This window comes from Aquarana catesbeiana, linkage group LG02 (assembly GCF_042186555.1).
Source record: "Aquarana catesbeiana isolate 2022-GZ linkage group LG02, ASM4218655v1, whole genome shotgun sequence".
Lineage (NCBI taxonomy): Eukaryota > Metazoa > Chordata > Amphibia > Anura > Ranidae > Aquarana > Aquarana catesbeiana.
In genome coordinates, this window is record NC_133325.1 from 302,068,153 (window position 1) to 302,087,115 (window position 18,963).

Sequence of the window (18,963 nt, forward strand, 5' to 3'; positions counted from 1 at the left end):
AATAACATCGTACTTGTCAGCATTAGCATATAACCTATTCTTAAGTAAAAAAAATGCTGCTCAATAATGTCCCCTACTGCATAGGCAAAGAAGTCTGGCTACCAAGGGCATTGTGGTTGTTTGAAATGACTTGCGACTGCAGAGAGAGTACTGTAATCAATTCATAAATATACAACAGGAGCACCAAGCCTAAAGGGTAAAGAGTGCGAAATGCTTTTGTGGTTTTTAGTAACCTCACATAAAACATCCAACACGTTTTGGAAGTCCACAACGCACCCCCTTCATCACGACTCACTGAACTTTAACCAAGCTTAGGCAGATTCCATAACCAGGTTTGGATGGACCCTGAAAACTGGATGATTAGATAGATATGGAAGAGATCCTGTTTTTATGAGAGCAGCCTACCTGGAGCCAATGAGCGCATCTTTCATTACTCATCACAAATAAGGCTTGGTTTACACCTACAGGTGCGACAAAGAGGCTTTATTTTTCTGAAATCAAGGGGCTGCCGTACCTGCAAGAAACATGGAAAAGAAGTAGCTGACCCTTTACAAAATGCATCACAACTGTTTGCAGTGTGTCTGTTAAAGGGTATTGTGTTTGTGTGCATGTCGGGAAAGCGTGTGATTTTGCATGTGTTCCCAACACACACACACGTAAAGCTAAGTGTTTAAAGCTCCAGCTCCACCTGGATATGTGTTTTTGCTTTATTGTAATGAATTTGACAGTTTGTGTTAGATAAGAGGGTCAGCATAAAGGAAAACTTGCTTAGTCAATACAGGTTCCACTTTGTACATATGCTGCTACAAACTATACATGTAAACAAGGTTTTTAACTCCTTTAACACAGTTTGAGATTTAAATTTTTGTAATTTATTTTTAAGAAAAAAAACATCGTAGTTCATGTAAAGCCAACACACTTTTTTCGGTTTTATTTTGCTGTTTACATCTGAGAGATTACCCTTCACTTCCTGTTCCGTTGTTACAATTCTGCTTTGCTATTACTTTTTGGTTTTGGAGACTAAGGTCACAGGACAATTGGAGAGGAATAAGAGAGAATAGACTTGGGCCTCATCCAAACAATACATGCAAAACTAATCGGACATGACCAAAGAAACTCCCAGTATCCTACAATGATGGACTATATTGGCCACAGAAAGGAGACCTATTAAACAAAATCATCATCATGTTTTTATTTAGAAAACAGTTTAAAATATTTAGAGACATTTTGAAGTACCCCTACAGGGTAAAATTAGTACAGAAAATATACACACAATAAAAATGAACATATATAGATTAGATATGGTCCATACAGTGGTATGATGATGCTGTCTGTACGGTCAACGCTTCGTCATTAACTTGGCTTCTTCAGGATCCAGACACCAAAAAACTCAAGGCTGTCAACAGTTTATAAAATACTTTCTATACATTTCCATAATTACAGTAGTGTTCCTTCTTGCACCTTTTCATTATCTTTTGTTTCTTGCATAAATTGACTATAAATAAAAATATGTATATTTCTTTTTGAACTTGTACATTAGGTATCTTGGAATTCTTCCATCATCAGCTGAAGGACATAGTAGAATATGCTGAACTGAAGACTGTGTGCTTCCAGAATCTGAGGGAAGTTGGCAATACTCTGCTCTTTTGTCTTCTTATTGAACAGAGTTTGGTATGTACATTATTCCATGACACCTAGTTGGATATTGTGTAGTTCCTTGTCTTAGTGCAAATAGTATGTGTGTTAATCCGTGACACCCTATTATTGCTTGGTTGAATACTTTGTAGGTTCCCAGCCTAGTACTAATAGCGTGTACCCCAATCCATGACACCCTATCGTTGCTCGGATGGGTATTTGTAGGTTAATGATCCAGTGTAGATGGTATTTACATCAAATCATGACACTCATTGTTCATTTGGGTATTTTTTAGGTTCCCGAAACAGTGCAAGACTCTGCTTCAGAGTCTGCTGAGTTGCATCAAGATTCACAACCTTAGTGCAGTAACAATAGATATTCCTATTTGCTATATATTCTATCAGGATGTATCTCTGCCAATATTGTATCCAAGCTAGGAAATAAAGTGATACTTAAGGCTAAGGTGTTTTTTTTTTTGTCTTTTTTTAAGATGTGATGCCTACCTGCCTTTTGAATTGAGGGAAAACAAGAGCATCTGCTGCAAAGACTAGAGGATCCTTAGTTTTGGCTATGAATTTGTTTGGGTGGTTGTTGAATCTGGAGGCCAGGATGTCCACATCTGGAGTTTGACAGATCTTGGGATGAGAGACCAATCCCCTGGGTCCAGGCGTTGGCTTAAGAAGTCCACTTGTCCACTCCAGGGATGTTGGACGTCCAGGATAGCTGGAATGTAAGAGTAGCAGACTTGTTTCATTATAGGGCAGTTTGACTTCTGGAGCCTACCTGATGGTTTATAGCATTGTCCTACTGCACCCTGACTGGGTGACCTGGCAGAAGGGAGGTCCATTGTTGTAGAGTTAATCTGATGATCTTTTTTTTCAGAATATTGATAGAGCATTTTTTACTCCAGCGGGGATTATGTCCCCTGAATAGTCCAAGAGTTGTAAACTCTGCTCCAGTCTGTGGGGCTGATTATTCATAGACCCCATCTTCCAGAGCATGTAAAGGAATGACTGTCCCTATTCCAGGTCAGGATTGGAGATCTACCATGAAAGGGAGAGCTTTGGCTGGATAAGGATTGGATTTGCTTGTTACAGGTCGTGAGTATGTTGGATGGAAGGGGTCTGGACTAGAGAGCAGATTTTTAAAAGTTGGTTATCCAGCCAAAGGTTTTTGAGGGAATTGAATTGTCCCTTGTATGATGGCAGACAATGTTGTGGCTGAGGAGTCTTTCATTAAAGTGGTTTTAAAGTCAGAAGGTTTTTTATCTTAATGCATGCTATGCATTTAAGATAAAAAGCCTTCTGTGTGTAGCAGCCCCATCTCTATCCAGCAATGTTCACGAGTCCCTCGGCCTTCCGGAACTCTCCCTCCTGATTGGCTAAAACAGCAGCGGTGCCATTGGCTCCCGCTGCTGTCAATCAAACTCTGTTAGCCAATCAGGAAAGAGAGGGGGCAGGACCGAACCATGGCTCTGTGTCTGAATGAAGACCCCACATCTAACAATTGGTGCGCTGAAAATTAATACATTGTTTTTGTGTTTAATGATACTTTAAGTAATGACAAAAGAGATTTCCACATAAAACAAGCCCAAGTATAAATGTAAGAGGGTTCATTTTTAAGCAGCAGCTGGTTAAAATAAGCATGGTGATTATATTCACTCTTTGGATATAGAGATGTTATTCAACTACTGCAGACCTTCATAATTGTGCCTATAATAGCCCTGGCTTCACTATTGTTCTCTGCTTATTTCTCCACTGTTTGCATGAGGGTGGTGTAGCAGTGCATGCCCTTATGAGGATTTCTGCGTGATACAGGTGACACTATTAAATGGGACTGGGCCCCTTGGGAGGTTGTTATTGTGGGTTTGCTGAATCGTACCAGTTCAATAACAATCATGCTGGGGAAATGCAGGAGATTTTCTGATTAATGGGCTGAGGGGTCCAACAAAATGACTGGCTAATCACATGCTTTTGAAAGCTCGATGTATCATAGCAACAGTATTAGTCATTGAAGTGCAGCAATTTGGCTTCATTTAGCTAGATAGAACATTAGACACTAATTGAAAGAAATGTTTCTTGTTTGTGGGCAGCGAGCATTAGTACCACACGACAGAATAAAACAAAAGAAGATTGATATCACTGCAGTCAACGAGCTATGAATCTGTATGCCTGTATCTTTTTTTTTTTCAAGATGTTTCTTATGTATGGCACATTTTTTTTTTCTCTAACTGTATGTTATTTAACCATTAAGTCACTAGAAGAAGTGTGTGACCTGCTTCATGCTGCACCCTTTCAGAACATTCTGCCCAGAGTCCATGTAAAAGGTGAGTGTATCTATAGAGGTTGCTTTCATAGACCCTCAAACAAGGTTTTCACTTTCTTTAATTGGCTCAGCGTCTTAGGTTTAAGTGGTAACGGATGACCAGAAAACACCCATGAACCACTGTTTTACATTTGACCACAGTAGTGCAGGTTACATTCAGTTGGCAGGACATTGAAGGCAAAAAAAAACAAGAACTTGCAAACAGCAGATGTTTTTCAGTTTAGAAAGGCTAAAAAAAAAAAAAAAAAAACGGTTGTAGACTATTAAGCATTTAGCAATCGATTCCAATAACGTATAGCGCACCTGGGAAAGTATTCACAGCTCTTCACTTTTTCCACATTTTGTTATGTTACATCCTTATTCTAAAATGGATTCAAGTCATTATTTTCCTCAAAATTCTACAGACAGTACCCAATAATGACAACAGGTTTTTTTTTTTTTTTAATTTTGCAAATTTATTAAAAAAAACAAAAAAAATAATCACATGTACATACAGTGGGGACGGAAAGTATTCAGACCCCCTTAAATTTTTCACTCTTTGTTATATTGCAGCCATTTGCTAAAATCATTTGTTCATTTTTTTTTTGTCCTCATTAATGTAAACATAGCACCCCATATTGACAGAAAAACACAGAATTGTTGACATTTTTGCAGATTTATTAGAAAAGAAAAACTGAAATATCACATGGTCCTAAGTATTCAGACCCTTTGCTGTGACACTCATATATTTAACTCAGGTGCTGTCCATTTCTTCTGATCATCCTTGAGATGGTTCTACACCTTCATTTGAGTCCAGCTGTGTTTGATTATACTGATTGGACTTGATTAGGAAAGCCACACACCTGTCTATATAAGACCTTACAGCTCACAGTGCATGTCAGAGCAAATGAGAATCATGAGGTCAAAGGAACTGCCTGAAGAGCTCAGAGACAGAATTGTGGCAAGGCACAGATCTGGCCAAGGTTACAAAAAAAATTCTGCTGCACATGGGGTTCCTAAGAGCACAGTGGCCTCCATAATCCTTAAATGGAAGACGTTTGGGACGACCAGAACCCTTCCTAGAGCTGGCTGTCCGGCCAAACTGGGCTATCGGGGTGAGAAGAGTCTTGGTGAGAGAGGTAAAGAAGAACCCAAAGATCACTGTGGCTGAGCTCCAGAGATGCAGTCGGGAGATGGGAGAAAGTTGTAGAAAGTCAACCATCACTGCAGCCCTCCACTAGTTGGGGCTTTATGGCAGAGTGTCCCGACGGAAGCCTCTCCCCATTACAAGACACATGAAAGCCCGCATGGAGTTTGCTAAAAAAAACACCTGAAAGACTCCAAGATGTTGAGAAATAAGACTCTTTGGTCTAATGAGACCAAGATAGAACTTTTTAACCTTAATTCTAAGCGGTATGTGTGGAGAAAACCAGGCACTGCTCATCACCTGTCCAATACAGTCCCAACAGTGAAGCATGGTGGTGGCAGCATCATGCTGTGGGGGTGTTTTTCAGCTGCAGGGACAGGACGACTGGTTGCAGTCGAGGGAAAGATGAATGCGGCCAAGAACAGGGATATCCTGGACGAAAACCTTCGGCCAGTCTGAGGTCCTGAGCACTCTGGAGAAGGTTTACCTTCCAACAAGACAATGACCCTAAACACACAGTTAAAATAACAAAGGAGTGGCTTCACAACAACTCCGTGACTGTTCTTGAATTGCCCAGCCAGAGCCCTGAATTGAACATCTCTGGAGGGACCTAAAAATGGCTGTCCACCAACGTTTACCAGCCAACCTGACAGAACTGGAGAGGATCTGCAAGGAGGAATGGCAGAGGATCCCCAAATCCAGGTGTGAAAAACTTGTTGCATCTTTCCCAAAAAGACTCATGGCTGTATTAGATCACAAGGGTGCTTCTACTAAATACTGTGCAAAGGGTCTGAATACGAATGAATTATATGAATATAATGTGAAATTTCAGTTTTTCTTTTTTAATAAATCTGCAAAAATGTCAACAATTCTGTGTTTTTCTGTCAATATGGGGTGCTGTGTGTACATTAATGAGGAAAAAAATGAACTTAAATGATTTTAGCAAATGACTTCAATATAACAGAGTGAAAAATTTAAGGGGGTCTGAATACTTTCCGTCCCCACTGTAAGTATTCACAGGCTTTGCGCAATACTTTGTTTAACGCACCTTTGGCACCAATTACAGCCTCAGATCCTTTTGAGTATGGTGCTACAAGCTTGGCACACACATTTTTGGGCAGATTCTCCCATTCTTCTTTGCAGGACCTCTCAATCATGTTGGATGGGGAGCGTTGGTGCACAGTCCTTTTCAGATCTCTCCAGAGATGTTCAATCGGGCTCAAGTCTGGGCTCTGGCTGGGCCACTCGAGGACATTTTGTTATCTTGGCTGTGTGCTTGGGGTCATTGTCCTGTTGGAAGATGAACCTTCACCCCAGTCCGAAGAGTTCAATTTTTGTTTCATCAGACCAGAGAATTTTTGTTTCTCGAGTTCTTCAGGTGTCTTTTGGCAAACTCAAGGCAGGCAGTCGTGTGCCTTTTACTGAGGAGTGGCTTCAGTCTTGCCACTCTACCATACATGCCTGATTGGTGGAGTGCTGCAGAGATGGTTATTCTTCTGGAAGGTTCTCCTCTCTCCACAGAGAAACGCTGGAGCTCTGTCAGAGTGACCATCTGGTTCTTTGTCACCTCCCTTTTTTTTTCCATTATATTTCTTTATTATAGAATTTCATCATTTACAGACCTAAATACATTCTTGTTGGAAAAGCTAATACTTATTTCCTTATTAAACTAATACATAATTTCCTTATTTCTAAAACCTTATATATGGTCAGTCCAAGGCAAGTTCTGAAATTTTTCTTTTTTTTTCTTGCATGTATCATCTATACAACATAATTAGCATATACACATCTACAAATATTAACTGCATATACAAAAACTAACTAAAACACACACACAAAAAAAAAGGGGGGAAAAAGGGCAAATAAATCGAGCGACTAAACCGATCCTTGTCTAATATACTAAGCTGTATATCTAAATCTATAAAAGAAATTACCACTGCTGGTGGGTTTTTACAGTACCTTCCTTTCTGCCCGCTGGTATGGCCCTCCATCCCCATTTTCCTTCTTATACCCTATTTCAGGGGTCTCAAACTGGCGACCCTCCAGCTGTTGCGAAACTACAAGTCCCATGAGGCATTGCAAGGCTGACAGTTACAAGCATGTCTCCCACAGGCAGAGGCATGATGGGGGCTTATAGTTTTGCAACAGCTGGAGGGCCGCCAGTTTGAGACCCCTGCCCTACTTGCTATCACAGGTCATCTTTGACACCCCTACAAGGGAACAAAAAAAGCCAAAGAAGATGGGGCCAATATCCATGGTTTCCATGGTTTAATTAAATTATTAGGTATTCCCCTATTACAATAGATTTGTTGTTCCTTCAGAAGGTTGTCATTTTCTTGAAGGCACCATTCCTCAAATGAGGGTACGCTCAGAGATATCCCCTTTAGGGCAATTAGCTTTTGTGCTATAAATAATAATAATAATCTACTAACTGATATCAATATCTCAATGGGCAAAAACTCTTCATTGAAATAGCCCAGTAAGCAAGTCTTAGGATCCAAATTGATATGTGTGTTAAAAGTCTCATTAATTCTAAATACCACCTCTCGCCAGTAACTAGCCAATTTAGGACATTTCCACATCATCTGTATTAAATCAGTGGGGGATTTTTGGCATCTTGGACAATTCTGGGAATCGCACCTTTCCCATGTATATAGAACATGACTTTACCGGTGTTCTATATACCCTGTATATTATAAATAATTGCGTCAAACATTGTGCCAGTGATAATGAGACTAAAGGTACCCTTCCTAAAATTGTTTGCCAGGTATTATCTGAAATAGCCCCTAGGTATAACTCCCACCCTCTTCTACCCGGGCTGACACCATTATCTCGATATGGCCTCTGGAATTGGCCATACAGCGATGAAATGATGCCTTTTTTCCCTCAGTCGCCACTGCTAATGAGGTTAAGAGTGGCATTGGTTTTACCACTATCTTTTCCCCCTTAAACCGACATTGTACCCCATGTCGTAATTGTAATTATTTAAAAAAATTACTATGAAGCAATTGAAAAGATTCTTGAAAATTCTGAAAGGAACGTAGAGCATTATGTGAGTAAAGCTGAGCTATATATGGAAGCCCTTTAGAGCGCTAGCGTTCAAACCCCTCCAATTTACCTAGTTCTTTATAATGCCTATTCCCCCAAAGTGGGGAATACTCCGAGGCCCCTTCATATTTCATTATACTCCTCATTTCCTTCCAGACTCTATTCATAAGTGACAGTGTTGGACCTTTAAAGATATCGGCCAAGGCTCCAGATTCCAGCTAAGCCAGAAGATTGTAACTAGAACTCTTATCTAGCAATAGCGCCTGTATGGGATCCTCCCAATTCACAGCACCTCAACCGGCAAATTGCTGAAGTTGAGAGGCTATGAAATAAAGTCTCGTCTGAGGCACCGCCTGTCCACCCCCATCCCTAGCTCGCTGGAGGGGTTGATAGCTTTATCCTGGGATTTTTTCCTTTCCATAGTAACCTTCGAAATACTGATTCTATTTTTTTTAACCATTTGAGAGGTATCCATATCTGTGAATTGTGAAGAACGTATAATAATTGAGGGGCCCAGATCATTTTTATAAGGTTTGCTCGGCCCACCAGCGTTAACGGCAATTTGGTCCATGCCCTGCTCTTAAGATGGAATTTAGTGAGAATAGGAGATAAGTTATCTATCAAATAGTCTTCTACCCTTGAATGTATCTTTATTCCCAAATATTTAAACAAAGATACAATTTTAACTTGCGGAGCCTCTTTTAATATAAGCAAACTAGAATTAGCTAAAGGAAGTATAACGGATTTATCCCAAATAATAACATAACCAGAGAATGAACCAAACTTTTGCATAAGTGACATTAAACAACTTAACCAGTTCCCTACCGCCGTATGGTAAAATGACGGGGGCAGGAACCCTTCGTTCCTCCGGGCGGGCGTCATATGACATCCTCGGCTTCCCGGCATTGTGGAGAGCTCGCCGCATCACTGGGGACCCGATGCGCGTGCCCAGCGGCCGCGATGTCCACTGGGCACCCGCGATTGCTCATCACAGAGCAGGGACGTGTATATGTGTGTGTAAACACACAGATCCACGTCCTGTAAGGGGAAAGGAGAACTGATCGTATGTTTCTTGTACAGAGGAGCACCGATCGGTCTCCTCCCCTCATCAGTCCCCTCCCCCCACAGTTAGAATCACTCCCTAGGACACACATTTAACCCCTTCAGCACTCCCTAGTGTTAACCCCTTCCCTGCCAGTCACATACAATAATCAGTGCATTTTTATAGCAATGGTCGCTTTATGAATGTCAGTGGTCCCAAAATAGTGTCAAAAGTGTCCTGTCTGTCCACCGCAATGTCATAGTCATGATAAAAATCACAGATCACCGCCATTAGTAGTAAGAAAAAAAAAAAGAATAATAAAAATGACAAATCTATCCCCTATTTTGTAGACACTATAACTTTTGCGCAAACCAATCAATATACGCTTATTGGGATTTTTTTTTTTACCAAAAATATGTAGAAGAATACATATCGGCCTAAACTGAGGAAAAAAATAGTTTTTAAAAAAAATTGGGATTTTTATTATAGCAAAAAGTAATAAATATTGTGGGGTTTTTTTCAAAATTGTTACTTTTTGTTTATAGTGCAAAAATAAAAAATGCAGAGGTGATCAAATATCACCAAAAGAAAGCTCTATTTGTGGGGGAAAAAAATGATCAAAACTTAATTTGGGTACAATGTCGCATGATCGCGCAATTGTCATTCAAAGTGTGACAACGCTGAAAGATGAAAATTGGCCTGGGCAGGAAGGGGGTGAAAATGCCCTGTATTGAAGTGGTTAAAGAGTTATCTGTATCCCCAAGAAACAGCAGAGCATCATCTGCATATGAGATTTTTTTTATTCCTCAGTCCTCTACAAAATCCACAAATAGATTCTGATTGTCGAATGGCTTCAGCCAGTGGCTCGAGGGCCAATGCAAATAACAGAGGGGACAGGGGTCACCCCTGGCTAGTACCTCTATATAATGAAAAAAATTGTCCCCAAGGCCAAACAAACCTATCACTTCCCACAGATAAGTCCACTCGACGCTGTCGAGAGTTTTCACAGTGTCAAATAACAGAATTACTCTCCTCCCAATATTAGATGGTAATTGCATATTCAAAAAAAGCCTCCTTAAATGAATAGCTGTAGACCTTGTAGGGGTAAAACCACACTGATCTTGGTGAATCAAGCTCTGTATATATCTGCTTAGTCTTGTTGCCAGGACCCTGGCCAGAATCTTAGTGTCCGAGTTCAGTAATGATATCGGGCGGTACGATTCTGGAGCCAAAGGATCCTTTCCAGGTTTTAGTAGCACAATGATACAGGCATCCCTCATAGAATCTGGATGCTTAAATGATCCTAAGGCCTGGTTAAGAACCTTCAATAGTTTCGGAAGCAAGACCTCCCTATGTTGTTTGTATACTTCTGATGGTAAACCGTCAGTACCCGGGGCCTTATCGTTTGGGGATTCTGTCACTGCCTTGACAAGTTCCTCTAATGTCATTGGGGTATTAAGTTCCTGTCTATAAGTTACAGAGAGAGAGGGGAGTTTTAGGGGGTCTAAAAATTCCTTAAGACTTGTTTTAGAGTATTTAATTTTGTTTTTATATAAATTACTATAATAAGTAATAAAAGATTGCAGTATTTCATTCTGTTCGTAAGAAATATCTCCCCATGCTGTACGAACAGTGGAAATGAATACATGTGATTTTTTTTTTTTTCTTAATAAATTTGCAAAGCTTTCAAACAAAATTTAACATTATCATTATGGGGTATTGTTTGTAGAATTTTGAGGAAAATGAGTTGAATCCATTTTGGAATAAGGCTATAACATAACAAAATGTGGGAAAAGTGAAGCGCTGTGAATACTTTCCAGATGCACTGCAATGTTTATACTAAGGGACCATTTAAAAAAAATAATGGAAGGAAAATGAAAATGTGGTGCTTGTGGTAAACCTTAATTTAGTTTTTATTTTCTAACATGGCTTTAAAGAATAGCAACTAGATTCTTACTGGTTGCTAAAGATCTTGCTGGTTGCTAATGCTGAAAAGTATTTGTCTCGTGACACTTTTAAAAAAGCCAGTAACCACTTCCCCCTCACCCAATGTCATATGACGTTGCAGACTTTGAGTAGGAATATCTAAATGATGCCTGCAGTTAGACATCATTCAGATATCTTCATTTATGGACGGCGATTCTCTTCACTGTAATAACAATCATAGCAGCTGTTCAGCCACTTGAGCGTTCTTACAGGTGGCGGGAGGGGACAACGAGGTCCCCCTCCCACCGCCCTTCGGTGCTTCTACCAGCTCACCCATGCAATCGGCGAGCTGGAGAAGTAGTCGAACGGTGCCGGATGTTGACCGTAGAGATTTCCGGCAGGCCAGATGGTCCCCGAAGTCTCTATGATCGTTCGGATGCCGGGCGCAATGTAATGACGTCGCGCCTGGCCTCTGCATTTGAAAAAATATCGCCACCTCAGCTGGGAAGCCCACAGGTCATGCCCACATATGTAAATGGCGTTCAAACCACACATGTGAGGTATTGCCTCGAACGTTGGAGCAAGACCAATAATTCTAGTACAAGACCTCCTCTGTAACTGTAAACATTAACCTGTATACATTTTTAAAGTGTGGCCTATGGGGATTTTTAAGTACCGAAGTCTGGCACCATTCCACGAGTGTGCTCAGTTTTAAAGCGTGACATGTTGGGTATGTAAGGAAGATAGGGGGCGCTAGATACCATATTATTCAAGTGCTCTAAATAAATAAATCTCCTGCATTACCAAAAAAATGGAAATGTAAGAAAGCTAGGGGGCGCTAGATACCATACTATTCAAGTGCTTTAAATAAATAAATATCCTGCATTACCAAAAAAATGAAAAACATAATAATGACAAATCATAATTAGATTACACATTGGAGTGCCCACAATAGTGAAAAAAATATATAGTGATTGATTGTCCACATAAAAAAGTGTTTTGAAGTGGTTGAAATGATATCTTTCAATAATATCCCAATCTTGTTGCTGTAAACGAAAGGTTTTCCATCACCAAAGGAAAATAAGAAAAAGGAAAACACCTCGAAGTAGTAGATATCTGCTTACCAGATACCAATGACTCCTTTAGTTAAAAAGAGAGTCACTAGCGCTTGTGCAGGGTTGTGCCTGCTCACATGGATGGCCGGACTGTGGTTGGTATTATAGGCATGGATCGTTCCCGTCAAGCTCATTCAAGATAGGATAAGGATACATAGGAAACAAAAACAGTCTCCATAGCGTAAAACCATTTATTAAAAAAGTAAACAAATTAAAAAGCCAAATGGCCGCTTACATTGGTGGGTGCCTACCCGGCACTGGGGCTGCTTGCATGTCAGAGTCATGTCTTCAGACGTTCACTACGAAACGTACGTCGGAGCGGTACGTGGTCACATGTCCTATCACCCAACAACATCCGGATCCTTTGGCTGCCCCCCCTGTGTAAGCTGGAACGCACGCCAGCGTGGAGGAGACATGAAAGACTTTTTCTGACTGTGAAGTCACCCTGACATGCAAGCAGCCCCAGTGCCGGGTAGGCACCCACCAATGTAAGCGGCCATTTGGCTTTTTAATTTGTTTACTTTTTTAATAAATGGTTTTACGCTATGGAGACTGTTTTTGTTTCCTATGTATCCTTATCCTATCTTGAATGAGCTTGACGGGAACGATCCATGCCTATAATACCAACCACAGTCCGGCCATCCATGTGAGCAGGCACAACCCTGCACAAGCGCTAGTGACTCTCTTTTTAACTAAAGGAGTCATTGGTATCTGGTAAGCAGATATCTACTACTTCGAGGTGTTTTCCTTTTTCTTATTTTCCTTTGGTGATGGAAAACCTTTCGTTTACAGCAACAAGATTGGGATATTATTGAAAGATATCATTTCAACCACTTCAAAACACTTTTTTATGTGGACAATCAATCACTATATATTTTTTTCACTATTGTGGGCACTCCAATGTGTAATCTAATTATGATTTGTCATTATTATGTTTTTCATTTTTTTGGTAATGCAGGATATTTATTTATTTAAAGCACTTGAATAGTATGGTATCTAGCGCCCCCTAGCTTTCTTACATTTCCATTTTTTTGGTAATGCAGGAGATTTATTTATTTAGAGCACTTGAATAATATGGTATCTAGCGCCCCCTATCTTCCTTACATTCCTTTTTTTGATTATCTATTTTTTTGATTATTCAAAAATTGGGGAGCAGCTTACACTGATTGTTTATATATTTCCACAAATTTTCTTTATTGTTGGGAATGTTTTCTTACTAGATGTATCACCAGTATATGTAATTCATATATATTATCTGCTATCGACACCACTGGCGCGAAGGTTTTTACTATTTTCTAGTGACATGTTGGGTATCTATTTACTCAGCGTAACATATTTCACATGCTAAAAAATTGGGCTTTACTGTTTTTTTTTTCTTAATGTATGAAACTTTTTTTTTTTTTTTCCCAAAAAAAGTGTTTGAAAAATTGCTGCGCAAATACAGTGCGAGGTAAAAAGTTGCAACGATCACCACTTTGTTCCCTAGGGTCTCTGACAAAAAATAATGTTTGGGGGTTCTGAGTATTTTTCTTGCAATAAAATGTCTCTACTGTGTAAAATAACTGCAGTAGTCAAAGTGTAATTGAGTAATTAAAAACAAACCGTTGTGGCACTATATTTTTATTCATTTGAAGATTAAAGAGGTGACCTATTAACTTATAGTGTATCGAAGCACTTTTTCACTGACCACCAAATTACAGAGACATATTTTTCCACTGACCATTATTGTAAAGAGATGCTACAGTTTGAATTGTCTGCGTTTCATTTCTGGCTATTACTAAAATAATTTTTGGTGTATAGTACAAGGGAAATTAAGATGTGATCCACTCTAGATTTCAAATACATAAACGCCACATTCTTTATTCTCTTATTTGTTCTTATAGTTACAACTTACTGACCTTGCTAATGTACTGTGAGCCGTAGATATAATAATTTTGTAGCAGGCATTTCTTAAAGCCTGAACATTATTTTAAGGGTTCCTCCGTGCTAAAAAGATTGAGAGAGCCTGGTCTGCATAGTATGAATGTTATTTTATATGTGGAGTGGGATTGAGGTGGGAAGAGGTCTGGATAAAATGGTGTGTGTGTGAAGTGGCGGTGTAATGAGATGGAAAGATTTGTGGTGTATGTGTGGGGTGGAGGGCTGTTGAGGTGGGGAGCAGTCTAGATAGCGGAAATAGAATGCTGTGTGCGGGGTGGGGTGATTGATATAGAGGGTGTCTAGAAAGGGGTAGAGGGGGATTTACTGTAAATAGAAGCGTGTCTGAATAATGGAAATCAGGGATGGGGAGATGCAGGAGGCGACCTGTCTCAGACGCGGTGTTTATATGTGGGTGAGGGGCACGGCTGTGCTGCATTCTCGTCCATTGAGCTCACATCTGGCTAATTACCGCCACCTCTGGCTGCTTGCTGTATGTGTGCTTCACCTGTGTGTGCTCCAGCTCAGCTGTGTGTCTCAACTATGGGGGCCAACAACAAGGGATGGAACAGGGAAGACACCTGCCAGTGCGCAATGTGGGGGGGGGACACAGCACAAGTAAGGGGCTGTGTGTGAGAACAAGTGGGGATGGGAGGAGGTGTGTGTGTGTGTTTGTATACAGGATAAGATGGGAGGGGATCTGTGTGCACAGGTGGGGAAAACTGTATGCCTAGGTAGTGGATCTGTGTGCGTACAGGTGGGGAGGGGGCTGGGGGCTGTGTGAGTACAGATGTGGAGAGTTATGTATATATGGGAGATAGCAGTAGAATTGTGTGTGTGTGTTAGTAGAGGGAGCGATTTGAGATGGGGTTTGTCTGGATAACTGAAATAGGTTGATGTGTAATTGAGATGGAGGATTTTTGGAGAACAGGAATATAATGGTGTGTATAGTGTGGAGGGGGGATTGAGATGGGGATATCGGAATGGCAGTAATAGATTTACGTGTAGAGGGGGATTGAGCTAAGGGGGAGTCTGAGTATCAGAAAAAAATGGTATATATGTAGTGCAAAAAAGAATGCGATGGGAATGTGGGTCTGTACAGTCAGGAATAGAATGGTTTGTGTGGGGCGGAGGGTGATTAGGATGGGGTTGGTGATGTACACATTTATGGAGTGGAGGGAGATGGAGATGGAAATGGAAGATGTCTGGCTAGTGAGAATAAAAGTTATATTTAACACACACATTTACAGCTGATATTGCCAAGCAGAAATCTAATCCTTTGAACACTAATTCAACAATGTTATGAACATTTGAGAAGAATCTGTTACAAGGGAACATTTTAAGTATTTTTCATTTACAGGTTTATAAACTGGTGATTTATAACACTTCATCTACAAATAAATGTACATTACAGGGTAGATTCATGACATTGTATTTTTTTTTTTAAACATATATTTTAGCATAAAAATACAAAATGTGCAAAAGTCATTTAGCATATCTAGAAGTGGACAGGTCTCCAAATATACCCAAGAGACAATTTAAGGAATGAAGGACATTAGGAAGGCCCAGTGCAGAAAATAGAAAGGAGCCCACTTCCTTCCAAAACTTCTGGACCATGGGACAGGCCCAAAAGCAATTGAGGAAATCACCGACCTGCCCGCAGCCCCTGAAGCAGGTAGCGTCTGAGCGCTACCTGGAAGTAAGGTGAGAGTAGTGAAATTTTTTTTGCTGAGTAATCCTATCTTTTGAAGAAATACCCAAGGTCTTGTGGGTATCACTAAATTCAGACTAGTCAGATTCAGTAAATATGTCCAATGAAGCCCATCTAGCTTGAGCAGTGGCAAACCTAGGGTTAGAATCGGTCATGAATGCAGAGTAATAAGTGGAAACAAGCTTTTAGTAGAGTCAGATCGGCGCATGTATTTATAAAACTATGCTTTAATGCCTTTTTTCACGCTGTGTTAAGACTTTATCTGTGCTAACAGAATCTATTTTAGGCATACCCTGAATGGGTGAGATTTCAGAGGCTGGCTTTTGCATAGGTCTCTCCCTGCTGGCTGCAAATTATATATGCATATATAACATCTGTGTGTAGAATTTTATATTTGCCTGTTAAAAGGAAATGAAAAACCAAAACAATTGGTATTTTAGCGTAAAATTATATAAAACGCTATATTTCCTTTAAATCATAAATGTATATGCTTTAATTTACAGAGGGCGAACGTCTGGAGGCAAAGATGAAAAGACTGGAATCAAAGTATGCTCCACTGCACCTGGTGCCACTCATAGAAAGATTAGGGACTCCTCAGGTATTTCCTCAATGACTGCAGACATAAAAGATTAAAATTAGATGATTGTTTTAAATGAGTGGTAAGATAGTGATTAAAACATTATTACTATTCTTATGCATATTTAGAACACTCGTTTTTATATTGGGCTTTTTTCACAGCAAATTGCCATAGCAAGAGAGGGTGACTTACTGACCAAAGAACGTCTCTGCTGCGGCCTGTCGATGTTTGAAGTTATCCTTACCCGAGTCCGTAGTTACCTCGATGATCCTATCTGGCGGGGCCCCCTTCCCAGCAATGGTGTGATGCATGTAGATGAGTGTGTAGAATTCCATAGACTCTGGAGTGCTATGCAGTTTGTCTACTGCATACCTGTGGGTACTCATGAATTCACTGTGGAGTAAGTATACTGTGTCACATCATGTATCATCAGACAGGCCTATTTTGTCATATCAAATCTGCTTCATTTAAACATTTGTGGGGCTCACTGCAGCTAAATTATTTACTAAATATTTTGTGCAAGGTAGCCATTTAGCTACTGTATATAGTGTCTCCTTGAATGACCAGGCTCCAAATCATTTCTAGTTCAGTTGGATGATGATGATGCATTTGAGCACGTGTTCAGTCATTGTTCTATTCATGTTCTTCCTGTGTTGCCAATGACAGGATGATCAGCACTTGGATTATTCGCCCTCTAGAAGAATACTGTATCTGTCACTGCAAAATACTCAATCCCTCTAATGTGTATAAATGTTAGGAAAGATTGCTAGATGTTTGATAAATTGTTGTTTGAGCCTCCAGCATTGACATGTATGACATTCATTTTTATAGCCCTCCTATGTGCATATTCCATTTGTAGTTTTCTCTGGTAAGTATATAAACAGTGAATGTGTTGGTAATATTTCACATCTCTTATAATAGGCAGTGTTTTGGTGATGGACTTCACTGGGCTGGCTGTATGATCATTGTCCTTTTGGGTCAGCACCGTCGCTTTGATGTTATGGACTTCTGTTATCATCTCCTGAAAGTACAGAAACATGATGGCAAGGATGAGATTATCAAAAATGTGGTATGTGGATAACCAAGTTTCCTGATGTAATGTGCTCTTTTGTACCAGACAGTTTCACTTTGGGAAACAATAAAACAGTTGTAAAAAGAAAGTCAAGCTAGACTGTCTGTAGAACCACTTTATGCTTATGCCATGCAGAATAGCACATGTCCGCCTCAAGCAAAAAGTGGCTTGTCACATTTTTAATCGCTGTCCTTGTCTGTCTTTTACAGCCCTTGAAGAAAATGGTAGAGCGCATACGTAAATTCCAGATGCTGAACGATGAGATAATTTTCATCTTGGACAAGTACTTGAAGGCAGGAGATGGAGAAAATACACCTGTAGAACATGTGCGCTGCTTCCAGCCTCCCATACACCAATCACTAGCCAGCAACTAAGGCTCCTCCTACTGTACAATTTCTTTTTTTTCACAAGAAATCCTACTGTACAATTTCTACTTGCCACACTGTATGTTGACTCCTTATACTGTATTTTGCTGGTAGAGAATGCAAAATAAGGCAGGAAAAATACTCACTGTAGTTAAAGAATTGCTATGAAATCTGTAAAAATGCTAAATCAGTATATGTTTTTGTTTTATTTACCACTGCTCCTATGAATAGACCCAGCTGTCTTCATGCTGCAGATAAATGGACAGGGTCTGCCAATCTTATTGTGAATGAGGACCAGGCTGAAGCAGATCCCACCCACTTGTCTGCAACTCAGGAACAGTTGAGGGGGACCTTTCTTAGGAGCTGTGGCTCTAGAAAGCTGTAAACAATGTATGTAGAGATGCCACTGCAGGGGTGAGGGTTTTTTTTTTTTTTTTTGTTTTTTTTGTTTTTAACAGATTGTACACCTATTTAACCTATAACCAAGATGGTAAAAAAAAAAAAATCCGTATGCAAACTTTTCCTCTTTTTTTTCTCCTGCTTGTAGGAGTCAAACAAGCAGGATAATATGATCGTACAGGAACCTGTTCTGTGTTAAGTGCCTGCAACTTAAGTTATTTAGCCCATAAACAGATTTACTGCAGATAACACTACCAGTCATACTGATCATTTTTCATATTTTTCCTTAAAATAAGAAAACATAAAATTGTGCAGTTACAGCATTCTTAAGATTTAACTTTTCAAAAATTTCAAAAAATGTAATCTCATGTAATCAAAACCATTCTGTATTGTGAATTTACAATAAAAGTTTATATTAACACTAGAAAAATGTGGCTGTTGGGCACTTACAATGAAAAATATGTTCAACTTATAGATATATTTTTTTTTAAGAGAGATACACACTATATTACCAAAAGTATTTATGGCACCTGCCTTGACCCGCACATTAACTTTAATGGCATCCCAGTTTTTGTTTGTAGAGTTTAATATTGAGTTGGCCCACCCTTTGCAGCTATAACAGCTTCTGGGAAGGCTGTCCACAAGGTTTATCTATAGCAATGTTTGACCATTTTTCCAGAATTGCATTTGTGAGGTCAGGCACCG

The 18,963-nt window shown here is 39.8% G+C and overlaps 1 protein-coding gene across 3 annotated transcripts in view; it reads left to right on the top strand.

Moving 5' to 3' along the window:
* CYFIP1 (cytoplasmic FMR1 interacting protein 1) overlaps window positions 1-18,688 on the top strand; it is a 210,402-nt gene extending 191,714 nt beyond the window's left edge. For all 3 annotated transcript variants that reach the window (XM_073614611.1, XM_073614610.1, XM_073614609.1), the window contains 6 exons: window positions 1,541-1,671; window positions 3,889-3,961; window positions 16,349-16,443; window positions 16,584-16,822; window positions 17,344-17,491; window positions 17,704-18,688. In XM_073614611.1, coding sequence (XP_073470712.1) covers window positions 1,541-1,671; window positions 3,889-3,961; window positions 16,349-16,443; window positions 16,584-16,822; window positions 17,344-17,491; window positions 17,704-17,868 — 851 coding nt within the window. In that variant the 3' untranslated portion in view covers window positions 17,869-18,688. The remainder of the gene's footprint in view (window positions 1-1,540; window positions 1,672-3,888; window positions 3,962-16,348; window positions 16,444-16,583; window positions 16,823-17,343; window positions 17,492-17,703) is intronic.
* Window positions 18,689-18,963: the final 275 nt, after the last annotated feature.